Source organism: Gossypium hirsutum, chromosome D06, assembly GCF_007990345.1.
Source record: "Gossypium hirsutum isolate 1008001.06 chromosome D06, Gossypium_hirsutum_v2.1, whole genome shotgun sequence".
NCBI lineage: Eukaryota > Viridiplantae > Streptophyta > Magnoliopsida > Malvales > Malvaceae > Gossypium > Gossypium hirsutum.
In genome coordinates, this window is record NC_053442.1 from 8,847,344 (window position 1) to 8,874,694 (window position 27,351).

General features: G+C 34.2%; 4 protein-coding genes across 12 annotated transcripts; 2 read left to right on the forward strand and 2 right to left on the reverse strand.

Annotated features, from left to right (window-relative positions):
• Positions 1-1,042: 1,042 nt before the first annotated feature.
• Positions 1,043-2,306, reverse strand: LOC121218278 (uncharacterized). The gene is made up of 2 exons (XM_041095239.1): positions 2,103-2,306; positions 1,043-1,974 (listed from the first exon to the last, which is right to left on the reverse strand). The coding sequence occupies exons 1-2, from the start codon at positions 2,245-2,247 to the stop codon at positions 1,646-1,648; spliced, it is 474 nt and encodes a 157-aa protein (XP_040951173.1). The 5' UTR covers positions 2,248-2,306; the 3' UTR covers positions 1,043-1,645.
• Positions 1,564-8,642, forward strand: LOC107901299 (serine/threonine protein phosphatase 2A 55 kDa regulatory subunit B beta isoform). 6 transcript variants are annotated; one of them, XM_041095237.1, is made up of 7 exons: positions 1,564-4,321; positions 4,483-5,379; positions 5,868-5,913; positions 6,037-6,107; positions 6,205-6,296; positions 7,360-7,478; positions 7,599-8,022. In XM_041095237.1, the coding sequence occupies exons 2-7, from the start codon at positions 5,350-5,352 to the stop codon at positions 7,742-7,744; spliced, it is 504 nt and encodes a 167-aa protein (XP_040951171.1). In that variant the 5' UTR covers positions 1,564-4,321; positions 4,483-5,349; the 3' UTR covers positions 7,745-8,022. The 6 variants fall into 6 exon arrangements, 3 of the variants coding, with proteins under 3 accessions (XP_040951171.1, XP_016682723.2, XP_040951172.1); XM_016827234.2 differs by lacking the exon at positions 1,564-4,321 and having other exon boundaries at positions 4,581-4,824; positions 4,919-5,379; XR_005914470.1 differs by lacking the exon at positions 6,037-6,107 and having other exon boundaries at positions 4,483-4,824; positions 4,919-5,913.
• A 1,182-nt stretch (positions 8,643-9,824) lies between these two features.
• Positions 9,825-12,855, reverse strand: LOC107901298 (uncharacterized). 2 transcript variants are annotated; one of them, XM_016827231.2, is made up of 9 exons: positions 12,726-12,855; positions 12,045-12,383; positions 11,829-11,862; positions 11,497-11,721; positions 11,261-11,350; positions 10,694-10,759; positions 10,504-10,595; positions 10,375-10,422; positions 9,825-10,136 (listed from the first exon to the last, which is right to left on the reverse strand). In XM_016827231.2, coding segments are annotated over exons 1-9 (1,008 nt in total). In that variant the 5' UTR covers positions 12,728-12,855; the 3' UTR covers positions 9,825-10,024. The 2 variants fall into 2 exon arrangements, with proteins under 2 accessions (XP_016682720.1, XP_016682721.1); XM_016827232.2 differs by having other exon boundaries at positions 12,045-12,824.
• Positions 12,856-21,597: 8,742 nt separating this feature from the next.
• Positions 21,598-22,584, forward strand: LOC121218279 (uncharacterized). 3 transcript variants are annotated; one of them, XM_041095241.1, is made up of 4 exons: positions 21,598-21,749; positions 21,854-22,036; positions 22,225-22,314; positions 22,391-22,584. In XM_041095241.1, coding segments are annotated over exons 1-4 (297 nt in total). In that variant the 5' UTR covers positions 21,598-21,726; the 3' UTR covers positions 22,392-22,584. The 3 variants fall into 3 exon arrangements, with proteins under 3 accessions (XP_040951175.1, XP_040951174.1, XP_040951176.1); XM_041095240.1 differs by having other exon boundaries at positions 22,225-22,294; XM_041095242.1 differs by having other exon boundaries at positions 21,938-22,036; positions 22,225-22,294.
• The last annotated feature ends 4,767 nt before the right edge of the window (positions 22,585-27,351 follow it).

Consider the following 27,351-nt stretch of genomic DNA (forward strand, 5'->3'; position numbering starts at 1 on the left):
TAATTTAAAGAAAGAATGGGAGAAGAAGATATATGATTCATATGTGGCTCAATCAAAAGAGTTTGAACAAGCAAATGTTTCACTTAAAGATTCCAAGCACCAAGTCAATTCTCTCCCGGAAAACTTGCAGAAATGGGAAAACCCATCAAGTGTTTCCTCTCAAACTTCCATGGGGGATGACCATTTAAAAAGACTTGAATTGGAGTTTCAATTTACCAAAGAGAAATTGGTTCGTGCGCAAGAAGGTGAGCGAGCTTCTTCATTACCGATGCAGAAGAAAACAACAATAAAGCCATGGATGATTTAGCCTTGGCATTGAAAGAAGTGATAACAGAAGCAAACGAAGCCAAGGACAAGCTGTCTGCAACACCATTTGAGCTGAAGAAAACAAAAGGGTTGGTAGAAAATTTGAAGATGAAGCTGAAAATGGTGGAAGGAAAGTACAAGGGAGCAAAGAAAGATGTATAGTTTAGGAATCAAATTGATAATTAATCATTTAAATTAACGTTTTACATCATTATTTAATAAATAAAAATTGACAGGAAATTAATTTACATGTTTCGAAATATATAAAAGTTAATTTATCTATTTTTCAATAGAAAAATTGAAATGCAACTGCCTCTAAATACATTTGTACCCTTAACATACCGCAAGATATGTTTCACAGCTGTCCAATGCGCATCATAAGGTTTATGCATATATTGACTCATTTTAGTGATAGAAAAGGACAAATCAGGACGAGTTAAACACGAATACTGCAGACTGCCTACAACTTGTTGATAAATAGTACCATCTGACAAAGGCGACCCAACCAAGGATGTAAGAGTCGGTGAACTTACCATAGGAGTGTTCACTGGCTTGGCATTCATCATGTTAACACGTTCTAGCAACTCACGAGCGTACTTTTGCTAAGACACATGCATCCAATCCTGATGTTTGAACACCTCAAGCATAAGAAAGAAACTCAACTCCCCTAAATCTTTAAGAGAAAACTGACGATCAAGACAGGAAATAACGTTTAATTCAGCACAATCACCACCCGTAACAATAATATCATCAACATAGACAAGGAAATAAACATTTCCAACATTTGTGTGCTTGTAAAACAATGAAGAATCAGCTCTTGAAGGCTTAAAATTCAATTTTTGTACTAAAAAATTCCTCAACTTTTCAAACCAAGTTCTTAGGGCTTGTTTAAGACCATATATGGCCTTATTCAACCTACATGCCAAGGGCTGCCCATGGTCATCAACCACTTCAAACCCAAGAGGCTGCTTCATGTAAATATCCTCAGCTAGGTCTCCATTTAAAAACGCATTGTTCACGTCAACCTGTCGAAGTTTCCACTTTCGTGACACAGCTAAGGTAAGAATCAGACGCACAGTATTGGCTTTGACAACTGGATTCAAAGTCTCATAATAATCCAGTCCAGCTGGTTAAGAGAATCTTTGAACAACCAAACAAACCTTATTGCGTGCTACACTTCCATCAGAATTCTTCTTGATCTTGAACAACCATTTGCATCCGACTAAAGATCGATTGCCAGTACTGGAACTAAATTCCATGTATGATTTCGAATTAAAGCTTGAAGCTCATCATTAATAGCTTGCTTCCAAGGAGGAATCGCCATTGCCTCATGAATAGTTTAAGGCTCCACATTACTAATCATTACCATATACGCCTTTGGTTTGTAAAACCCCATTTTACTCCTAGTCATCATGGGGTGACAATTCACTGAAGTAGGCCTCTGCTGCTCAACAATTGGCGTTAAAGTACCTATTGGACTTATTGAAGTATAGCCAAGAACACCATTCGAAGAAGAATCCAATGCACTAGTATCACTAGCTGGACTAGAATCAGCTCTAGATTGCGCTGAAATCTCTGCGGTAGGAACCTTGAACACTGGCAAGGTAGTAATAGCTCTCGTGTACCGACCAGACTTGTTGTCAGTGACAGATACTACAGAAGGTGACACTTGAGCAAATGGAAATTCATTTTCATCAAAACAAACATGTCGAGAAATGTAAACATGTCTAGATCGACTAATGCATTTATATCCCTTGTGATTGGAAGCATAACCAAGAAATGTACAAGGGGCAGACCTGTATTGGAGCTTGTGTCGATTATATGGTCGGAGAAGTGGATAGCAAAGACAGCCAAAAATACAAAGTTGACGATAATCAGGTTTGTGACAAAAGAGTTGCTCGTGTGGATATACACCATGTAATACCTTTGTTGGAAGAACATTCATGATGTGCACAGTAGTAGCAAACGCATCATCCCAGTAAGAAATAGACAAGGAAGCTTGAGCTAACAACGTCAGTTCTGTTTCAAAAATCTGTTGATGGCAACGTTCAACTAGGCTATTCTGTTTCGAGGTTTGCGGACACGACACACGATAAACAATTCCACATTGTTAAAGATACAAGTCAAAAGATTGAAACTCGCCACCTATATCAGTTTGAAGTTGTTTGAGTTTAACACCTAACTGTAGCTCAACACATTTCTTGAATGACATAAACGCAGAAAACGCATCAGATTTCTTTTTAAGGAAATAGATCCAAGTGTACCGAGAGAATGAATCAACAAAAGACAAATAGTATTAATAACCAGAGGAGTAACAAGAAGCTAGCCCCCATACATTAACAACCACAAGTTCTAAGGGAGAAGTATACACGGAATCAAAGGAACCAAAGGGCAATTTGTGCCTTTTCCCAAGTTTACAAGCATTACACAATGAGTAATTATTATGTCTAGATACTCTAATAGTACAAGCATTCAAAACACTACTAACAATACTATGTGATGGATGACCTAATCTTTGATGCCACTTGTCAAACCTAGTATCTGACCCCTGCTGTTGAAGAGACTCTATACGAGATGTACTTACAACATTAAAAGTGAAGTAAGATTTAACAGTATCAAATCAATACAGCCATTCAATTCATTTCCACAAAGCAATGTCTGATAAGTCTTCAGATCATTGACATAACAACAGTTAGGATAAAACTCAAAAAATACACTATTGTCCTTTGCAAACTTAAAAACAGACAATAAATTCTTACCAACATCAGGAACATACAATAGGTCATTAAGCAACAACGGACTAAAATCATTAGCCAAGATAGTTGAACCACCAACATACGTAATAGGTATAGAGAGGCCATTACCTATAATGACCTTACCTCCTCCATTGTACAAACGAGCATCTGAAAGTTTCGCCGAGTCACTCGTCATTTGAGTAGTGGCACCACTGTTTGGATTCCACACCGGATCTACAATTGTAGAAAGACTAACAAGCATAGGTGATCCAGTCGATTTCGCAGTATGACCGCCCATCGAAAAAGATGACTAAGATAAAAGATCAGATCGACGATGCACACAGTCAAAATCATAAGCAGAAGAACTATGTGATATCTGATCAACGACAGAAGGCATGTGAAATTGATGACTTGGGCCACGGTGAATTGAATCCATCTCAGAAATTGCAGGCTAAATCTGACGAAGTTGACCACATGCTACTGGATCAGAAGCATAGTAAGGAGGCTGCAACCCAGACCAATGTGATCCACCATCCGTACAACACATGTATGTAGTAATGGGCTTTCGACCCACATGAGAGGCAAATCTAACCCAACTAGAACGCTCACTATCATCCCTCGTACTAGGGTTTTCCCCTTCGTCGTTGGACACCAAATCATACCTGTAGAAACATCTCCGAGCAAAATGCCCAAACTTCCCACAGATCTGACATTAAGGTTTTGCATTACCACCATGTCATCCTCGACCTCGACCATGACGAGAAATATGAGATCCTCGTGACGAATGAAACATATCTAGTGGCGGTTGTCCGGCATACGATGGAACATTTTGTGCTGAAGCAGTCTTATTCACCACCACAACATTCGCTAAAAATGACACCTAGATAAATGCCCTTGTTGCCGAGCCTCAGCATCCAGAAGAGCAGTTGTGACACCTTGTAGATCAAATGGCACTCTGCTCGTAGAGATAATTGACACCACGTGATCAAACTCTGGCAGTAAACCATTCAAAATAGTAGACTGTTGTTCTTCCATTGTTACTCGTTGACCACACCCTGCCAAGGAATCACAGAGATGCTTGGTTTCCGCTAAATAGGCAGAAATGGACAACTCATCTTTCCGAACATTATGCGACAATGACCGATAGCGCTTGGCCTTAGTGTTTGAGTGAGACCCAAAGATAAACATAAGAGCCTGCAACAACTCATAAGACGAACCAGAATTCCCAACTAACTGATTATGCAACGATAGACTGATAGTCGAAAGAAGCCACGCTGCAAGTGCGGAATAATTTAAAACTAATACTTTTTCAGAATAATTTTTCCTTAATTGCAATGGAGTTACCAATTGCCAGTTCTACTTGATTGAGTTCGTGAATGAATTTAGTTCAATTTGCTAGGTCTTTAATTACTTAGTGTAGAATGTTTGGTTATACTTGCAGCCCCTACAGCACGCCCCCTCGGAAAGATGACCATAAAGGCTGATCTTATTTTTGAAGAACACAGCTAAGTTCCTAAAAGTCATAAATACTCTGTGCATAAATTCCAGTTTTAAAGACTCATTGTTGTAGTTTTATCCATGCAGTTGGAGTTGATCGGTATGAAAAACTTCTGCTAGTTAAGGAGAGCAAATCAAATGCCGATCTTAAACGTGCAAGGAAACTGGCTCAGTTTTTTACTCCTAAAGAAGTTTATGTTATAGAAGATAACAATGAAGCCATACATAAATCTTTTGCCGAAAGACCTCCCGATTCGATTGAATCTAAAAAGGAAAGTTCTTCAATGTAAGGACCAGAGAATTCTTCTGAATTTCAAGTAGCTCATTTCAGTTACACCCTTTTATCTTGTCATCTAAATCCCTTTTTATTGTGAGCCCAGTTTGAACCTCTTGGATGAAGAACTAGAAGGTATGGGAATATGCTGTGATTTTCATTGAATATCCTAGTATCTTTTTTCCTATTTCACGCAGCATTTTCGCCTAAAAGAAATTCTGTAGGAGAGCTTGCTTCTAGAATTGAAAATGATGATTGTAAAATCATCACTGAGTAATCAATATTTGACCATATACGAGAAGAAGCCAAGAACTTTCCTCTCTCGACTCCAAACAATGCCTATTCTCCATCACCTGGAGGCTTAATTCTCACAAGAAAATGTTCTTCTAACCAAGAGAAGCAAAATTCGTCAACAAATATTGCTTGATCCTTTGCCAGAATCCACAGGGACAGAATAGATTGCTGATGATCACAATAACAATCTAACCGGAAAGTATCATATTACTATTGGGAGCTCAGTTACAATTAATCTCACGGATGAATCAAGTACATTTTTACGAAAATTTTGTACGTAACTCGTCATTTCTTATTCTAGTTTGGTTTTTAAAATGTTACTTGGTCACCCTAAGTTATCTTCCATCTGAACATGAAGCTTTCTCGTTCAAAAGTCTGACTGAAGAAGCAATATTTGATCACATAAGAAAAAAAGTCCAAGAAATTTCCAGTAATCAATACGCTAAAGTCTATTGATACCGACTGTTGGATCTGTACCGAGGAACACAAATCAGGCTGTGTTCTTTATTGCATCTGAGATGGGCTTTTGCATGTAAAAACACTTTTATCTGAAAAGCAATAAAGAACGAACTTCATCTCTTGCAAATTTTCAGCATTTTTGAAGTGCTTTTGGGCAGATGAAAAAGCATATTTTTTTAGCTTTTTCAGCCACAAAGTGCTTTTGGGCTGGTCTTTTACTTTTTTAGCCACACAACACACAACAACGCTGGTTCTTTGTTTTCATCCAAAAAGCACTTTGCTTCCATCTCTTTTCATTGCAGGTTCTTTGTTCCTCTGTCGGTTCTTTGTTCCTCTTCTCTACCACCGGTGAGTTTATCTTTTTCTTCTTCTTCTGTATATTTTTGTTTGTCTTTATTATGAGATTGATTTTTATCATTATTTTTCTGTATATTTTCTCCTCTTCTCCACCACCGGTGCTTCTCTTTGGAGGATTTTTTTTCTCCCATTCAAAACCCACATTCAGGAGACCATCATCTCTCTTTCTCTGGCAGGAGGAGAATGTTAGGATTTTATTTTTGAGTAATCATGAACATTTCTTTTGTTGTCTAAATGCTTCTTGATCACTCTGCACTGACTTTTAATCTTCACCATATCTAGGTAACAAGTCAGGAGACCAACCTAGTGGCTAGATGTCGACGGGTATACGGCCATGCTCATGATTATCACATCAATTCTATTTCAAATAACAGGTAGCTAGTGGGTTTTGTTTTTATTACAATTTTGTGGTGTTTTGGCTCCGTATGTTAGTATTATTTGAAAATCAATTGAAGAGGAAGTATTCTTTTTCTGGGATAATATGTAGAATCACACATCTTACATTTTTCTTCTCTGATGGGAAAATAAGTCTTCATTAGCTTAGTCTCTTGAATTCCCTCACCAAGATTTCTAGCCTGATAAATTGCTTAACCTTTCGTTCTTTATTATTATTAGTGTTTTTTTTTTGGCTGCATCATTATGAGATGTCTCTTGAGAAACTGATGCCATCTAGTTTAGGTTCTGGATTGGAGTATAAATTTAAACTGTTATTGATTGCACTTCTAGGCTCTCTTCCCCCCTTCCCATTCAAAGTTTGCATTCTGGAGAAGGCATATGATTCTCTAGTTGTAATGGTAAAGGATGATTGTTTCTTTAAATAATGATATAACGAATCATGGTTCCTTCCTGATAAATTTCTGTTGCTAAACTTGTGTTGTCATGTCCGAGCAAGAAGCTGCCATTCTGAAATGGTCTAGGAGGACACTGTTCATGCTTTAGAAATGAAGGCTGATTCATAATCTTGAGAAAACTGGAGAACTTCTGAACCATAGGACATAAATGCTATGGATATTCTTATTTTTTTTAGGCTTTGGAGCCATCACATTTGAGTGAGAACATGGTTAATGGCCTATATCAACTGAGCATACTTCGTCTAATGCAACCCTTGAAACATTAGATTGTTTAGTTCATGGAATATTTGGATCTAGAAATATTAAACTTATCACAGAATTATCTAGTACGTGTCTTGAAGTTTAATTGTCTGCTCACCATGTCTCTGTACTATTGTTATTCTTATTCATGTAATTTGTTTTGAAGTCCGTATGGTGATGTTTAAGCTTTTAGCTTGTATACAGTTTGTATGTCACTGGTAAATAGTGACAAGCATGTTTGTGAATGTTTGAAAACACTTCCCATTTCAGTGTTTTGCATTTAATATTAGCTTGAGCGAAGATATACTGATGGTCTCTCTATCTCTGTCTCTCTTATAATTCCTAGTGATGGAGAAACTTTTATATCAGCCGATGATCTACGTATAAATCTTTGGAACTTGGAAATTAGCAATCAAAGTTTCAATATTGTCGATGTAAAGCCTGCAAACATGGAGGATCTAACTGGTAAGCCTATTCTATTTTGGTACTTTAGTCTGCTGCTTTCACTTCTTAAAGCATATGCAAGTTCAGTGTTGTTCAATATATTTGCAAAAGTAATGGTTATTGTAATGTCTATCATTGCAGAGGTTATAACATCAGTACAGTTTCACCCTACCCACTGTAATATGCTAGCATATAGTAGTTCAAAGGGCTCAATTCGCCTCATTGATTTGCGGCAATCAGCTTTGTGTGATTCTCATGCCAAATTGCAACTGGTTTACCGTTTTTAGTTTCTTTCGTTGAATTTACTGAGATTTGCACCAAAAATTGAACTATTGTTATTATCCTAAAGTTTAGATTTAAACAAAATATGTTCTGTGAACGTGAGGCTACTTCATGTATTTGGTGGGTTTTTAGAGAATCATATCTCTTTACTCATATTTAGATATGTATTGGACGCAAGTAGGATATATTTCAGTTTCAGTTAAGTTGTGCTTTATACAATATTACTTGTAACTATACTTGTATAACTTCTTAAAAAAATATTGGCCACAAGTATTTCAAAACATCAAGGTCTCCTTGCTGATATTGTGCTTAAAAGTCTTGGCTAAATATTAGATAAATTCTGTAGCATTGAAGTTTTGTCCGTAGCAAATAACTCTAATCATAGGTAAATATTAGATAAATATTTTTACAATTTTGGGTCATTATTATTTTCGAATTTGAGTTTCTTAAGATGATTAATTTTTTATGGTAAATTTGATCAAATTTACTATATTCTTGTCATAGGATCCTTCATCGAGCCACTAAACAACTATATTTAGTAATATCCAATGTATGCACAGACTGCATTAATAACATATAATTTTTATGCCTGGTAGTTTGCTATTTCGCTGGTTAGCCAACTGAACTGATCGCGTTGCTTATCTGCATTGCAATTAGCTTTATAACTTTTATATATAAATTTGAGAAAATTTAACTGGGCATATGAGAATATTATTGATTCAGAAAATTTGCATGGTCGAGAAAGTGATGATAATGACGACGACGATGATGATGGTGACGATGACGGTGAATCAAACAATTCAAGTGGTTTTGAAATGGAATTAACAAGAGATGCTATAGCTTTTAGTTTAATGAATTCACTTTAAATTGTTAATGCTATTGTAAAATTTTTAGTATTTATATTTGGTATATAAATATTATCCCTTTTTAAAACTTTAATCCAAATATATGTAATATTTTAATTTGTTAGGTTTATGTTTTCTATGTTATGTTAATATCTAATATGAGTTATATATTCAAATACATTTTAAAATAAAATAATACAAATATGTTAAAAGCATTAATTAAAAATAAAAAATAATTTTTATAATAATACAATTGTGTCAATATCTAATTACAAATATTTAATTATTATATTTAAATATTTAAATAAAATTTATATATTCTAATTAAATTTAATAAATAATTAATATTAATTGCTTAAAAATATTTAAAATTAATATTATATATTAAAATATTAACAATAAGTTATAATAAATTATTTTTTATATTTTTACTAAAATATCATAATATTAACTAATTTGAACATTATTTAAATATATATTTGTTACTTTATAATATCATGTCTAAAATGGACATTTTATTCTTAAAAAGTACTTTTTGACAATAATACAAAACACTCAAATTTTTAAAAGCAATGCAATGAAGAACTGGCCCTCTGGCCCTCAGACAATCAGCCAGGATCTAGCAATGCTACGTTAGGAACATCAAAAGATGCAATGGTCATTTCAGAACCGGAACCTGGGGAACTCAACAGAGACGCCTGTGGCACCAAAGTTGGCACAAAGGCGAAAAACAATGTACTCCAAGGAAGTTCCGGTGGAGCAAATGGAGAATTGGCTGTTTCTCCCAAAGTTTCAAGCACCAAAACTGGAACATCATCCGTTCAAATGCTATAATTTGATATTTCAATGGTGAAGAACAGCAAGCATCTAGCAGATCTTGGAAGCTCTATCCAGGATGGTCGGAAAGACAAGCCATTTCCAAGTGACTCAAAAAGGCAGTGCCGCTCACTGGCCTCTACAGACCAAGCCAGGGAAGTAGACTCATTTCTTGGCTTTCAGAGTGTTTTTTCATTTCTCTGATTTCTTTTTACCTTTCAGCACTACAAAATTGGCAGTTGCGTTTTTCTAATTTCTCAATTTCATCGGAAATTTTGTAGTATTTCATTGCTCTTTCTGTCTTCATTTTCTTTAATAGGACAGAAGACTGATAAATGAAATTTGGCTGAATCCTGGTAATCGCGTTTTGGTCGTGTTAATATAGTCAAGAACAGGCTAAAGTTCAGTAATTTTAATCAAGCACTAGAAAAAAAAAAGTACTTAAATAAACTGAGTTTGTCTTTTATATACATTGACTCTTGTTTCCAAAATTTTGTTTCTGTGCAAAATTTGAAGACAGTAATGGTAGGCAAACACATCTGCTTAAAAATTGTTTGAATCTGCAGAGAAACTTCGGCAAAGTCCATCAGCCTTTTGACAAATACAAAGCACACATTGTTTATATTAACATGGGTATGACTGAGGGAACCATTTTGACAACAGGTAATGCTTGGTATTTACTATTAAAGTAAATATGCCGTAGCATGGTATATGCATGAATGCCAGCAAACAATACCTGCCAAAAAAGGGGGGAAAAGAAAAAGAATGAGAGAAGCTTAACATAATTAGATACCTGAACTATACATCTTTTAACATTTTGTACCTAAAACAAAAAATCAACAATCACTTAGCAGATTATCCCAAAGGACTAATTCTGTAAAATACTGATGTGAATGCCATGAAGTATAGTTGACAACATTTGAACCATTTAAAAGTTCATTTAGAAGTAGAACTTTGAATAGAAAGAGATGTACCATAATGGAGCACTAGGTGACGACAAATCAAGAAATGGATATGGCCACCTGTAACAGAGAATTATCACAGGTCTTGGATAAGAAAGTTTTGTGCGTTATTTTGAACGATAATAGTAAAACCGACATTACCAGATCGAGACACGGGCATGAACAATCCACTGGAAAATAACAAAAGCACCCGTCCATAAGATGAAGTAAGAAATTCGAAACCAAGGGAACCGCTGGAAGGTAGTTGATAGATATACACAATTCAATGTTATTATGATGAAAAGAAAAGCGGTATCAGTTAAACAAGATTGAAAAACAACAAATATTTTACCAGGCTATTCAAGGCTGTATCACCGAGAAGTAGGATGACATTGAGTGTATGCATGTTCACGGTCATCTGAAATACAGAGATGAGTTGTCTTAGTAGACTACAAGCAAGGAAGAAATACAAAACAAGTTCAAGTTGAAACATCAACCAACAGTTTTGATATAAGTATTATTAGAAAAATAATGTACCAAAAAAAAGTATTATTAGAAAAAATAGAATGAATGGATCTTCTTTAACTGGAGATGAGGAGATATAGAGAAATGGCTATGAAATCGTCCTCTAAACTTGTGTTACTTGGATTTTATTGCTAGTGTCAGACACGTGTACGTGTCTGATTGTATTTGGAGGGTCTTTGAAGGATGATATCCTTATACCCATGTTTGGATATGCATTGAATATGGGTATTTCGAGAAAAAAATGAAGAGATGGAACAGCTTAGTATGATTCTATGAACTTGAACTACATGATGTGATGATCATTTCTAAACTTTGGATGTGATTGAATTCCTATTATAATGCAGGCAAGATCTTGAAAACAATAACCAGATGAACAAAGAGATACAGAACTCACAAAATTCAATGCATAATCTTCGATGGTAAGAAACGGAAAAATAAGGCACCAATAAATGAGGTCAGTAAGCATCACTGCTCCAGCATTCATCTACATATGAAAAATCAAAATGAGATTTAACATAAAAGTTCTGAGTACTATAAAAGCCGCATGAGAATCTCAAAGGATCTGCAGTGCTACAAAAAGTGATTTTAGAGTATCCGTATGGTTCACTTGAATGGCGAAAGAGAATTTACCTGGAATATAACTTGAAATAGATAATTAATGACGCCTGCAGCTTGTGAAACATCGCATTGTTCCTGCAGATTTAAGGCTTTTCTCCGTACATCAGCATCTTTTCTATTAGTTAAAGGTGTGTAGTATCCTTGCTCGGTATCTAACTTAACATGCTGTCCATTAGAACCGCAGCTACTCATTTTATGATGCTGGTAACACCCGTAAATAGAGAGCAATGTTCCGAACTGCAAAAAAGAGGTGAAAATCAAACAGTCGTATGGATACAACAGTTTTGTTGTGGAAGCAGAAACATTGGCACAAAGACTAGGAAAAAGAAAAGTGTAAGGCATACCCCAAAATAAACTGTAACCAAAGTAAAAGTCCACCTGTCCAGAACCGAAACTTGAAGTTAGAACATTTTGTTTTACACCCTCCGGAATTAGCTATATGATTCTAATCTAGATGAACAATACATTGGATTTAAGCTCATTCAATTTAAAAGCTACATTAAATAAACAGTATCAGTAACTTAATACAAGGCAAGTTCAAAGAAGAAAGATTTGCTTACTGAGTATAATAGTAAAATATGCGACCTCCATTGGTGATGATTTTTAAAACAATGGTTGCGAGAGCTAAACAAAACGCAACGAACCGATAACCCAGCAGCCAAATGGGATGGATTTGTTGAAGACAAGGCCTCCAAACATCATCATCGTATAACTCATCGACACTTAAATCTTCATGTCTTTCTTTTCCATCACGTATAACTTGTTTCAATCCTTCATATTTCCAAATTATAATCAATGATACGACAAGTGGTGTTGAAACTATAAATGAACATATAAAAACCCTCCAATTCAACCAATAACTCAAGCTTGTTGTATCTGAAGTAGTCAACAGCTGCATCCTGCTAACCCCAGTATAAGTAGCATCATAATATTAAATTTGTTACTACAACAAAATGTTCAGAAAGCAAACTAATTCATAAGCTTCGCTGCTGCATGGCTTAAAATGCAGTTCTTGAATTCCATTTGTATGCATTCATTAATCAAAACAGAAACAGAAATGGGCATGTGAGATCAGTAACCATTTAATTGATGAAACCCAAATCAATTAACTTAAAAACTTCATTACATATTTCATCAAGTGAAAAAAAAACCAAACAGATTTTAATTTTCATTGCTACTGCATCAGATTTCCGTAAACTAAATGAAAACGAAAAAGAAAAAGATAAGAAGAGATTACTTACATAAAATACAAAGAAACAAAATGGTTGCTTTGATTAAAATGAAATCTCAAAATTTTAGTTATCAAGAAAACAAAAAGAAAGGAGAAGAGCAATGAGAGAGAGAGGCGTGTTATGTTGAGGAAAATGGATAATTTAAAAAGTCGGTGTTGGGGAGCGGCGCAAAGTGGGAGGTGGCGGCATATGCTGACTTCTCTTGCTTGACTAGGATGTTATGATTACGATGGATCGAAATTGAGTCAAAAAAATTAAAAAAATTCAAATTGAGTAAATTAATTTGAGTTATTCGATTTGTTTGAGTGAATTCAAATAATTAATCCGTTTTTTTAGTTCGACACAAGTTAAATTTTACCATTCGAATAACTTGAATAATAGATTGGTGTAAATACTCATTTGGTTTCTATTAATTTAAAAAAATAAGCAATTTGATCCCTTACAACAAAACTTACAAAATAATTTTCAAGACTTTTAGAATAATTTTCAAATTTTCATAATTTTTTTAAACTATGAAAATTAAAAATTCTAAAAGAAATTCAAAAGAATATAAAATTTTTTTTTTAAAAAAAAATCAAGATAATAATTTTGAGGACTTAAAAGAAGTAAATTACTAAATCAAATTTATCATACTAAAGTATATTGTTTTATTCTCTTATTTTGCTTTAAAAGAGTTTTTAAATATATATGATTTTAAATTTATGTGCTCTAAAATGACATTAGTTATATTATAACAAAATTGTAATTTAATATGTTTAAATTTTTTTTAATTTAACTCAATTGATTCAACTCAAATTTCATTTCACTTAGCTCAATTCGAAAAAAATTCAAATCGAGTTAGAAGAATAAAATGGGACTCGTCAATTTAACTAACACAAAATTTTTCACTCGATTTGATTGAACACTCACCTCCACTTTAAAAATTATATCAATTGAGTTATTTTATTAGTAAAACTATTAATTTCACACTAATACAATATATATGCATGTATTTTTTAATTTTTAATTATTTCACAATAGCATTTAAATCAGTCCTAAAAGATTCTATCAGCCAATATTACTAATCACATCATATTTTTATCAAATTGATTAATATCATGCACTTTTATTTAACATTTTAACCCAGTTACTTTAAAAAGATTTAATTATATTACACTGATAATAAAAACTAAAAACTTCACATCAAGTGACCCTTAAAAATATAATTTAAATTTTAAAAAAAACATAAATAAGATGCAAGTCACTATTTTAACGTACGATTTTTTATATCATACATATATATTAGAATTATTATAAAAATAGATTATTGGGTTAATATATTTTTGTGTGAAAATTATCGGTTTTCACTAATATATTTTTGCCTTCGGTTTTCTTTAGTTTTTATATTTATTTCTTCTGTGTGCAGCCCCCCCTGAGTTTATCTTCCACGAAGCATAGAGGTAGACGAACCACATTGCCGGTTTCTTTCTTCATTTCATTTCTTTTTTATTTGTTCTTTGTTTCTAGTCTAACAAGAAGCCGCGACGTGCAGTTGGAATCAGCTTAATGGACCCAGACTCGGACTCTAAGGACTTTCTGACTGAGTCGGTAGGGTCAAATGATGTTGATGTTGGAGACAGAGAGCACTTGGATATCGTTGATGACCAAGAGAATGCGGTTGATGTTGCACAAGGGCAAGATGATGTTGCTGAAGAATAAGAATCTTCTTGATGGCCAAGAGCCGAAGTTCCTTTTGGAGCAGATCGGTAGGAATGTATACGAAGATGTCAAGCAAAAACTGTGGTATTCCGTATATGTCATGGGTGCTGTAGTGGTTGGTTCTGCCATAGGATGCTGCTTTTACTACGAAAAGTACACTTGTTACATGTAGATTACATTTTTTAGCGAATAAAGAATAAATTAAATACTGTTAAGGGAAATAATTTAGCATTCAAAATGTTGTTAATTCTATTGCTTTCTTTGTTCCTGTTGCTTTATAGTTAAAATGTTGCGTTTAGGAATGTTTTTTAATGGAATGGCGAGTTTTGAGGGTGAGAGCAAAACGGGACGTTTTGACATTGACCATAACAACCTTTTAACTGAAAATCAAAATCGTGCTTTTACTCTCTCATGTTTAACACCAGGGGAAAAGAAAGAATGGTTACGTGTCATGGGGCTAGAACTTAAGTCTAGTAAACCACATGGCTTTAAGCGATTTTTTCGCTTCAAATTCGTCTAAGTCAACCTAACCCTTGAAATTGAGAATTCTTTTAAAAATCCTCTAAGACACCGAAAAAAATATAGCGGAAGTTACTTGAAACGAAAAGAGCAACAAGAGAGTAGAAAAGCCACAAGCAAGCAATGTACACAAAATATTTGAGTAAATACTCTCAATATATTATTAACTTAAGATTAACTAAATACAATGGGATGAATACAAATGAAGGGGGAAGCCTCTATTTATAGTTGAGCTCCTCTAAAACCAACGGTACAAATTAAGTTGCATTGATGGTCAAGATTATAGCCTATCTACTATTGACTATCCTAAAGGATTTAAACTCTATACATCTTATCCCTTTAGGATTTACACTATTTGCCCTGGTAACTCTAGTTTTACTGGAGTGTTTTACTAGGCCACCAAGGCTTCAAGTAGATGGGCTTCTCCATATGTTCCACGGATCGAGTTAGTCCATGCATGGCTTCTCCATGAGTTTTGTTTGTAATGGTCATGGGCTTTGATCCGTGACCCAAGACACTCTCCCCTACTCATTCTCGCAACGCTATTGTTGCGTCCTCGGACTGACATTGGTTGGACTTGTTTTAGAACTGCCTCAATGCCTCGACTGAATCCCAACTCGTCTCTCTATTGGGTAGTTCTGCCCCTCGGAACATTTGCCTCGACTCATGTCTTCATCGTTGCCTAATTCGAACCATTCCTCTCTTCTGTACATCTTGTTTGTAGGAGCTCACCGCTCTTACTTGCCCCGATTTTGACTTGCCTCAATCGGGATCTCCTTGATCCACACAAATAGGCTTCGATACCCCTAAATTTAACACCGGGTTAAGCTTGAGTCTCGTTGCTAACTCTGGTTTGTAAACTCTTTGGGTTACTTGCTTTCGAACACTAAAAGGGCCCTTATGTCCTTGCCAAGCCAACAAGTCAAATGAAAAACACTACCAAAGTGTTTGAGATGTACCTCACTCATTTCATTTACTCGTCTCAGTTGCCCAATTTGCATCACCACTTTTTCCCCAAAGTTTGATACACAACCCACCTCTCATTTAGGTGGTAGCCCCACTAACAACTTAATAGGCTTCATATTAGTTTGTCACCCCTCTATTATTTCCAAAAGGGTTTTTTGTAGCAATCCTTTGATCTACCGAGTCAATGTTATTTCCCTCATAGAAAATCCTCGACTAGTTGGATTGCTGACAATACCTTCGTTCCATCCCTCATGTTTCGACTTACCGGCACAATACATTGTTATTGCCTAGTATCCAAGATGCACATACAGACGACAAAAGGAACCAAAAGAGTATTAATATTGTCAAGAAAATTTAAGCCAAGAACAAAGTTGTGATCATCCAAGTCAGTTATCTTTAAGTCTTTCTTGTCTTTCCATTGATTGATCTGTTGCTCAACTCTTTATGTTACTCCCATAGTAGAGACCTCTTTGGAATTAACAATCTTGATCTTCTTAGTTGATTCACTAACTGAGAGACCAAGTTTACCCACGACTTTTTCTGATATGAACAGGTCTGATACCCTCGTATCAATAAGAGCATTCTTCCTCTGACTAGTGATGTTGATGTCTACATACATCAACTATTTCTACTTGTGATCCCTCTTCACTTTCACAGAATTGAGTATCATTGACCCAAGCTTCAAAGCCTCACTCTCTGGCCCATTTGGTTTGCTATTGGGCTTCCACTTCCCATTCGGTGGTTTCCTATTACCACCATTTTCATTGCTATTCTCAATCGGTCTTGTAACACCTCTTACCCGACTTGATTTCCAGATTCGAGCTGCAGGATATCACATTCGTCCCCGGAGCAACTACAAACATTTAACATTCAATTTGATTCACAACTTAATGCATACAAACATAACATTTTCAAACCATAAACATGATATACAACCTTTCCCAAGTCTTATACAAACTTATGTATGCTCTAAAGTTAGTTCAGAATCGAACAAGGATTAATTTACAACATTTTCAAAACTTCAAGTCGACATCGCGACATAAAGGAGTTCCTCATCGAGACTTGACATATTGACTTAGCCCTCATTGTGATGACACCGTGTACAACACCGATGAGCCATCTAGTTGAACAATTCGGCATAAAGGCTTACCTCGAGTACAATACCGTATACAACTATGAATACAGGAAGGTGATAAGCCATCTAGCCGAACAATTCGACATAGAGTCGTTCCGATGCCCGCAACCTTCACCATTTTGGACAACCCCATCCGGCACAACCTAACCGGCACAAGCCAAACCATCAACTGCTCTAGGAAAAGAGCTAAGAGCCATCTTGGACGACGGAAATGACACTGAGGAGTTCAATGCTAACAACCTTGCCGACAGTTGAGGGAGTGAAAAATATATATAAATTATTATATTTTTTGTGTTTTCCTTTTCAACATAGGAACCTCACAAATTATGAGACACTACAATTTTGAGCCAAAACCACAAGGAAAAGACAATCCCACCATTTGCAATAGACTTTGAAAGTTTATCAGGTAACCTCTTTCTTTATTTTTTTATAGCACATTAGGGACAATATGTTGATTAAAGTGTAGGGGTGACATAGAAAATTTTAGTAGTTTTTAAAATTTTTATTTTGTGTGTTTTGTTTGTGCTCGAGCTTGTAGAAATACAAGTGACTAATTAGGATAATGTTAATAAGATTTTGTGAATAAATTTTAAATTTAGTTTGATAATAATTTATTCTAAATTATTTATTTTTAGACTAATTAGTTCAATTTATTACACTGTGAATAGATTCAAGGTGTTAAGTATACCACATGATAAATAATAACATGCATGTTTAATTGAACTATAGGTTATAGAAATTGATAGGCTTGGCTAATTTGATCCATGTATAGAATTACCTAGGGATAACCTAAGGCATTGTTTGTTAGACAAATTTTTCGAGCCAAAAAGCTATCCTGTGAATATTTTCCCTAGTACCTATTTTGATCCCTAATCCATTTTCTTGATGAACCATAAATGAAACTTTAAGCCTATTATATATTCTATTTGATCCTTTATTTCTTGGTCCTTGCACAGATTTAGATGTCTGACCATTTATGTTGAGGGATTAGGTAAATACATCACAGAGGTTTCAAAAGAGAAAAAAATGAGTGAAGCTAATGAATTGTATGGTATAGTGAGTATAAATTTCTTGAACTTGTAGAAAAATAAGGCAGAATGCCAATTGAGAAAATCTCGAAGAAAAAGAAAAAAAAATAAAAAACAAAGTGAATTGGAAAAAAATTACGCTCATATTTGTTCAGAAAAAAAAATACGAGCTCAGATGATTTTACTCATGAATACTATATGAGTCCCTAGTGATAGAGAGAAAAGGGAGGTGAGAGAAGTGGATATAATGTGTTGATTTTATTCGAAATTGAGGGAGTATCGAAGATAATATAATGTGTCAAACTATTTTCGTGCTTAGCCATTTTGTCGAGTCTGTTCTTTTAATTCCAAGCCAAACTAAGTCGTAAAACATTACAAGACGAAAAGTCCTATGTGACTTAGCTAGTACCTTATGTGGATGAAATTGTGCTGAGTTTTGATGTTTTTGCCACTTATTTTCATTTGAACATATATGTATATTTGTATATATGTTTTGATGGAAACTTATACTTAATATTATTTTATTTGTTTGCCTAGTAACTTATTCAAGTAAACCGTCTAATTTTAGAAGTTGTGAGTCAATTATGTATTACTCTAGAATTATATGTTTATTTACATTATCTTGTTAATATATTTATGTCCAATTTCCTGTATTAAGTTAGCTCAAGTAAATTTTTTCCTTACAAGTTTATTTTTCGTTTTCAGTTTGTTTTGTTTTTTGCTATTATTTTGTTTTTATTTTGCTTGCTTGAAGACAAGTAAGGAATTAAGTGTGGGGGTATTTGACCTGACGTCAAATGTAGTAGTTATTTTAGTCTGTTTCTACACTCAAGGAGCTTGTTTTCTAATACTTTTAGTTTTAATTATTACATTTTTAGTATTAGTAGGTTAGGAATAAAATATTAATAAAATAATCATTTTTATGTATTTTTTACTATTTCGATGACCCGTAAGGCAGTCTCGGGCCTCGTGAGTGCCTAATGGGCTAATTAAGTGTGTAGGATGTCAATTCAGGTTTAAAAATACAAGGGATGATGACAGGCCGCGAGATAAGGAAGCCTGATAGAGCAACGAAGCTGCCAAGGCCAAGAAAGCACTTGACGTCGTGACGAGAAGCTTCCTCTCGTCACGATGACGCGATGATTTGGGGAAGAAATTCATTGTGGCAATGCCTTGACAAGGAGTCTTCCCACGTCACAATGACGCAACGATGGCAAGCCAAAATATGGTTGATTCTTTGGACGACACTTTTGGAATATTTCCTTATTTGGACCCTAGCATTTATCAGAATATTGCATTAATTGGTATCTAATTGTATCTAGGGTTGAGTGGTCACCAAGTAGTCTGTTGCCTATATAAGCAACCGTAGGGTCACCGGGATTGTGGGCAGACTTAGACAGACAGTTTTTTCTATTTAATTTTCTTTGTATTTTCTTTTCATAATCGTGTAGTCAGAACTTCTCTATTCCGATATGAAGACAATTGCGAGTGAAGATTGCTTCGAGATCGTGCTTCAATATATGATCATGAGCATTCTCTTATCTCTTTTATTCTATTCTTTTATTTATATTTCGTTGATTTGGCCAAATAATATTTTTACGAATATTAGAATAGATTATTGCGCTTTACTCATATCTCGTATGTTTTGGTTAATAAACTAATTTACCTGTTAAGTGATTATTTATCTGAAATTGACTATTTATTCAAGAGTGTTTAGAGTATTAGGAAGTTACGCCCCTGATAGAATATCTAGATAGGTGAGACCGGAAGGATATCCTATCGTGTATAACTTGTACCAAGCGGTGAGACCGAGAGGGTACCCATATGCCTAGGAAGATACCGGAAGGGTGACTTAGGTGGTAATCCTTAACGTAGATGAGGCCAGAAGGGTATTCTTACTAAGGGTAATTAATAACTCAATTTAGGATAATTAATCATTTAATTAGATGGTTAGATATTTAATCGATCATAGGTTAGAGGTCCGCATTATCGACATTAGGATTAGGAAATTCCATTAGGTTAATTTAGGTCTATTAATTTAATTTGTTTAATTTAAAAATTAATTTGGATTCACACTACTAACTCGTTGACTCGATTAGATAAGTAATTACTTTCTGTAATTAATTTAATAATAATTTCTCCAATCTACAATCTCTTGGGTACGATTCTCGAAATATTTATCAGTGTTTTGTTGTAAACTTTATTATATTACATTTGACCCGTATACTTGCGGACACCGCCGACTTAATTTTATAATTTTTTCATGTGATATTTTTACTATAAACAATAACAAATTTATAGACGATGATCTCCAGCATATATCTACACAGATGATGGAGCTCAAGTCAGGTCAATTTCAAGGGCAACTAGAAGCGTTTTATACTTGAAAAGGATCAACCATATCCAACTCCAAAATCAGACGGACAGTGGAGGTGGATCAAAAGTGTCAAATCCATTGACACCCAAAGTAAATGATTGCATGCAACTTATTTAACGTAAATGATGCTTGTTTCTGTAAGCTTTATTATTTAATGAAGTAAACTGGCATATGCAGTCTTGTTCTCATATGTCCTTTCCTCTTCTTCCTAGATATCCCTTGGTTAACATTGTTTTCAATAATGTTGCATAAGTTTTGCATAGTGGCAACAGTTCTATTTTTATAATTTCAGAAAATAAATGCAATCAATGCTAGTATCAGTATTAGGAACACCTAACAGTACTTCAAGCACGGCTTGCCAATCACAGAAATGAGTTCCTGCAAAAGGGATCTCTTGTACGCCAACAACAGTACCAGTAGGCAATGATGAACTATCATCCTCATAGCAGCGTGGCTTCGGCTAATACCATGCCAACCGATAATATTTCTTGTGGTTACGGTAGCGTTGCGGGTTCCGCTGCTATTAGAGATGGACAGGAAGGATATAACCCTGATAACTTTGACAATTGACTCCTACAACGGGAAGTCTCGATATCTTGGGGCCGGTAGAGGTTCATACCAGAGGGGCGTCCGCGTGATACCAGTTCACGTTATTACTGACTTTGCTTAGCTACATCCTCAAATATAATTTTGATATTTATACCCCATGGATGCAGCTGGCATGCTATAACCTTAAGTTTACGTTATATTTTCTCCAGTTCTCTCCCACCTGTTGGTTTCTTCTTTTTGCAGTTTCTACAGTTTTAATATAACTGATGCTCCATTTCAATATCTTAATAGCATCTCTTTTGATGAATGAGACATAGAGATCACGATTAATAGATGTTTATTGCAGAAATTAATTTCACTCACATTAATATTTTATATTATATATTCAGTATTTTTCATATCCATTTTATTATTTATATTCAGTAACTATCCTTCTTCAATTCTTTTGAAATTGTAATTGTATTTTATATGAACCTGCAGCGTATTTTCTGTTTTGGGCAGGCGTAACGGTTCCAGCAAAGCGTAACAAAAATTTTACTTTTTTTAAAAAAATACATATATATATATATAAGTAAATAAATAAACTATCTACGCTAACTGCCCACGTAAAAGAAAAGTTGAAAAGGAGCTTCTCTTTTTTACTCTGCATTTCCCTCTGACCTATTTCCCTTGTTCTCGAAGACGAAGAACGAAAGAAGGATTCAATTTGAAGAGAGCAAGAGACGAAGTGAATCTGAAATGCAGGGGGGCGACATGACTAAGTACAAACAATTCCTTTTTCTTTTTTTTCTTTCTTGATTCCAATCAAGTAATAGTAATAATTAAAATTTTCTTTTTTCTTTTTTTTAAATAATTGTTTGAGCAGTAGGAGTAGTAGGGTGGCTGAGAGGCTGCTGCTGTTCATTGCCCGCTTGTTAATTTTAACACCATTTATCATGTTGGTATTCAGTATATACTATAACATATTCAGTCCCTCTTATACGCTCACCATTCCGATGACTGACCTTGTATCCACCTATTTCCGTCTCTACTACTTAAACCGAAATCCGTAAGTTCTTGTTTTTTTCTTGGTTTGGATTATTTGTTAGAATCGATGTTGAGCTAAATCTGTTCTGCTTTGATGCTGATTGCTTCTTTTTTTCTTTCTTGTGCTCCATTTTGCGTTCTTTAAAATATATGAAATTGGTGTGCGCTTTTCTTCTACAAAACTCACAATTGCTTTATTGTGTGAACTAGGGGATTACTTGGATTCGTGATGGAATTTGCGCTATCAGTAGCAGTGCTCGGCGTACTTCACAACAATGAGGCATTGCGTTTATTTGATTAGTATGTTATTCTCACTTCCAACTTCTAAGGGGTTTAGAGGGAAATTAATTGTAATTACACTTGGTGAATATTGCAGGGCTCCCCTACAGCCTCCAACAGTTTGAAGCTAAAAGAGTGAGGAAGATGAACAGCCGTTTTGCTTTTCAAAAAACCCTAGTTTGTAAATATGCCTCAACTCTTTTAGCTATCTTGGGGAGGAAATGTTTGATATGATTCACATTTTGTTTTGGCTCATTATTGATATCATTCAATTGATTGGATGTATCATAAGATCTGATCCTTTCTTCAATTGAGTTAAGCATTGGCAAAATGATTTTACAATCAACAACACTATAATAGGTTTTATGGAATTACATTCTTTTTAAATATTATTGGTCCAATATTGGTTAAATTGTTTTTTTTTTCTATCCTTAATGCATATTAAATTTTTTATTTTTTTAATAATTAAATTAGACAAATCGATTGGATACGACCAATTTAACCATCAAGTAACATTAATTTTCATTAAAAAAACATATTTTAAGTTGGCATTTTTTTGTTGTTTATTATTATTATGTAAACAGAAAGAATATTATTTGATACATAAGTGGTGGAGTTTTTTAAATCTGAGGTTAAAATATTTCTATGTATCCCATTTATTTATTTATTTTTAAATATCAATTAATGACATGTGATGGGCATTTTATTCATGTTTGTAAAATTAAAAAACTTTACTCTCTATCAAATAATTATCTTAAATGTAATTAGGAATGAAAATTATTAGATACATCAAATCAAATGATTTACACATATAATTTTATGATGTTAATCATGTTTAAATGTGTCATAATATATTTATATCATTTTTATATTTATTAAATAAATTTTATTTATGTTCCCTTATTTTATAATAGTTTAAGTTTTCAATTTTCTTAAATAGCATTAGAACTTGGAAATAGGAGAGAGAAGCTGAATTTTTCGATTGGTTGGATCAATTTTCAGGACGTGATCGACTATTTTCAAATTTAACTGATTAATTGACTGATATAAGTCTTAATGAAACTAATTGAACTAACTTAATATTTTTTTTACTATTTTTAAATTTAACTGATTAATTGACTAATATAAGTCTTAATGAATCTAATTGAACTAACTTAATTTTTTTTTTCGATTTCGTCAATTGATTAACCTACTTTTAGTTGTTATGTTTCACTAATAAAATTAATCATATATAAAAATTTATTTCCAATGAAATTAAATTGTATTAATTAGGAAACGAGACAATTATTGATTACAAAGTGTTGATACATAATGTCGAAACCGTTTTTATTTTGAAAAACGGGGTCGACTTTTAAAACGAAAATGGAGTTGCCACCAATCTTTCTTCGAGGTGTGGTCGGGTCACCTTAAGATTAATCATTTTAATAAAACATTTTGATTTATTAAAATAATGATTTTGGTCTACAAAATTCGAGAAAACGGGCTCGAAAGTCGGTTATGCACGAGGAAGGACTAGCACCCTCGTAACACCCAAAAATTGGTACCTAATTGATTAATTAACGTCCTAATGTCCAAAAATTGAAAAGATTTTAAAATACGATCCTCTTTAAAAACCTGAATAAATCGAATTTGATGTTAAGACCTCCTTTTTCCCGAAGTAATAAGATGTCACATCCAGTAAGTTAGGATACGACATTTTAACCCTTTAAACTAAGCTTGTCTCATGCATTAAAGTTTAAAAAAGATATTCGGTTATTTGGATCAAAAAAATCAAAACCCAGTAAGTTAGGGCACGATTTTCTCAAAGCTCCAAAGTACCGAATATTGCCTTATTTTTAAAAGTTTTCTTTTTAAAATTGGGAAAAATTGACGCAATATTAAAACGATGCGTAAAAACTTTGATAAAAAAAGGGTAATATGAAAATACAAATAAATAATTTATAAAACACATAATGGCAATTATTTAAATACTAGCATCAATAATCAAAGACCAATGAATTTAAAACAAAGAGTATAAAAAAATATAAGGCAAAATAAAATGTAAACAAATTTAAAAATAATGAATTTGAAAATGAATAATAAGGGAAAAGAAATTTGAAATCAACAATATACAAATCAATAAATAAATCATAGATTAAAAAAAGTAGGTAATATATGTATAAGTTTGGAATAAATAATATATAAAAAATGAAAATAGGTAATATATAAAGTAATAATATATAAATGAATTTAAAAATAAATATTGTGTAATAAGAAATTTAAAACAAGTTATACACAAAACATCTTAAAAATAAATGGTATATAAAATAGATAGTATAAAAAAATTTGCAATTGATAATATATGGAAAAAAAATTTAAAGCAAATAATCAAACAAATTAAAATGAATGATTTATAACACGAATTTTTAAAAAATAAACAACATATGTGACATAATATTAAAACAAATAAAGTATATAATTAATGGAAGAAAATAAAAGAATGATAAGAATGGTTAAATGAATGAACAATATGTAAATAAGAAAGTTGATGGATAAATAAACGAATAAAAGTAAAAGAATAATTAATGATTAAACAATTAAATGGATAAAAAAAAGGTTAAAAAAACGCTTAAGCCAGCCTAACTCTCATAATATGAAGATTCAACGAAATTCCTCCACCAAAATCCAACTTAAATGAAAGCAACTTAAAAAGAAACGAAGATGAACAAAGAACAAAATAAGAACAAGCCACAGAAAATAAGAACGTAAGAAAGGGAGAAATTTGAGTGAATGCTCTTAAGAATTATTATTGCTCCAAACTCCACTATTTTACAATGAAGGGAGAGGCCTCTATTTATAGTTGAGCCTCCCCAAATCCAACAGTACAGATCAATTACATCAACGACTAAAATTAAAGGGTATCTACAAATTAAATCTCTAATATTACAAAATCATAACTTCTAAGATTGCATATCCTTGAAGATTATGTTTCCATATGCGTTAAGCTTGTAGATGGACCTTCAACATTTTCAAATAATGGGTCATTCCGATCGGGCCAAATGATATAATTTTGGACTGGACTTGGACTTTGTTTTATTATTTTGGATTTTTTTTGTGAGCCCGGGATAAATTACCCTATTACAGCTGCCCCTCTTTGCTCATTGTCGTGTAACGAGAATTGAGCAAAGACTATAAAAAGGCTAATTTTGCTCGGTCTTGTTGGGTTCTGACTTCTTTGAGTGCTAGTCTTCTTCAAGTAGTCTCATTCCATCCCACTGCATCTTCAGGGGCATAGAAATTAGTGATTCTTCTGCTCCAATGTGATTTCAGGGAGAAGAGATTTCTAGCTTCGATTTTCTCCGCTGGAACTTCAAGGAGGTAGGAATTGGTAATTTCAACCTACTCCACTGCAACTTCAGGGAGATAAGGCTAGTGGCTTAAATATGCTTCCCTACTACCTCGAGAAGATAAGACTCGTCGTCTTTGATCTGCTCCAGTACTGCTTAGGGAGACAGGATATACAATTTTCAACCTACTCCACTACTGCTCAGGGAGATAGAACTGGTGGCTTAAATCTGCTTCCTACTATCTCGAGAAGATAAGATTCGCCGTCTTCGATCTGCTCCACTACTACTTAGGGAGACAGAATCTACAATCTTCAACCTACTCCACTGCTGCTCAGGGAGATAGGATTGTTGGCTTAAATCTGCTTCCCTACTACCTTGGGAAGATAAGATTCGCCGTCTTCGATCTGCTCTACTACTGCTTAGGGAGACGGATTCTACAATCTTCAACCTACTCCACTGCTGCTCAGGGAGATAGGATTGTTGGCTTAAATCTGCTTCCCTACTACCTTGGGAAGATAAGATTCACCGTCTTTGATCTGCTCCACTACTGCTTAGGGAGACAGGATCTACAATCTTCAACCTACTCCACTACAAACTTAGAGAGGTAAGGTTGGTGTTTTCGATCTGCTTCACTGCCAGTATAGGAAGACAAGATCTGCTGTTTTCAGTTTGCTTCGCTGTAAACTCATGGAGGCAAGGCTAGTGTCTTCGATCTATTTTGCTGCCAATACAAGAAGACAAGATCTGCTATCTTCAGTTTGCACCTCTGCAAACTCAAGGAGACAAGGCTGGTGTCTTCGATCTGCTTCGCTACCAGTATAGGAAGACAAGATCTGCTATCGTCAATCTGCTCCGCTGCAAACTCAGAGAGGCAAGACTGGTGTCTTTGATCTGATTCATTGTTAGTATAGGAAAATAAAATCTACTATCGTCAGTCTGCTTCGTTGCAAACTCAAGGAGGCAAGACTTGTAACTTTAATCCGCTCCACTACAACCTTAGAGGGATAGAATTATTGGCTTTAATCTACTCCACTACAACTTCAGGGAGATAAAATTCTCCATCTTCAGTCTTCCCCACTGCAACTTCAGGGGGATAAGACTTGCTTTCTTCAATCTGCTCTACTGCAACTTTAGGGAGATAAGATTCGCCATCTTCTTCAATCCATTCCACTGCAACCTTAATGGTATAGGATTTGTGGTTTCACCGATCTGTTCTCTAGGGAACATGACATGTAGAATCCATTTCATGGGCCTATTTATACCTAGTGATTAGGATGTTATGATCGGAATGAATCAAAATCTCCTAACTAGATGTATATGCATGAATGCAAAATGTCATGAAATGATCCCCTAATGTTTGAGTTATTATTGCTCGTTGTTCATTAAGGCTCTATCACTGACACATCAGAACGCCATCTTGTTCAGCGGGTATTTCCACAGAAACACTCATATTTTACTTAATCAAATTGCCCCCACTGTAATCTTCAAGGTTCAATCCACTGTAATCTTCAAGGTTCAATCTACTGTACTTTTAGGACATAAAATTTGAACAATTTTCCTCCCACTGTAATTTAAGAGTATAAGATCTGGCTCTTTCTCAATCTTCTCCTATTGCAATTCAAGGATACGAGATCTGAATCTCTTTGGTCTCCTACATCATTCCTAGGGTGTCATACCAAATGTTTATGCACAATTGTGGAATTTTCTTCCTCAAGAAAACCTCTTTTTGTTA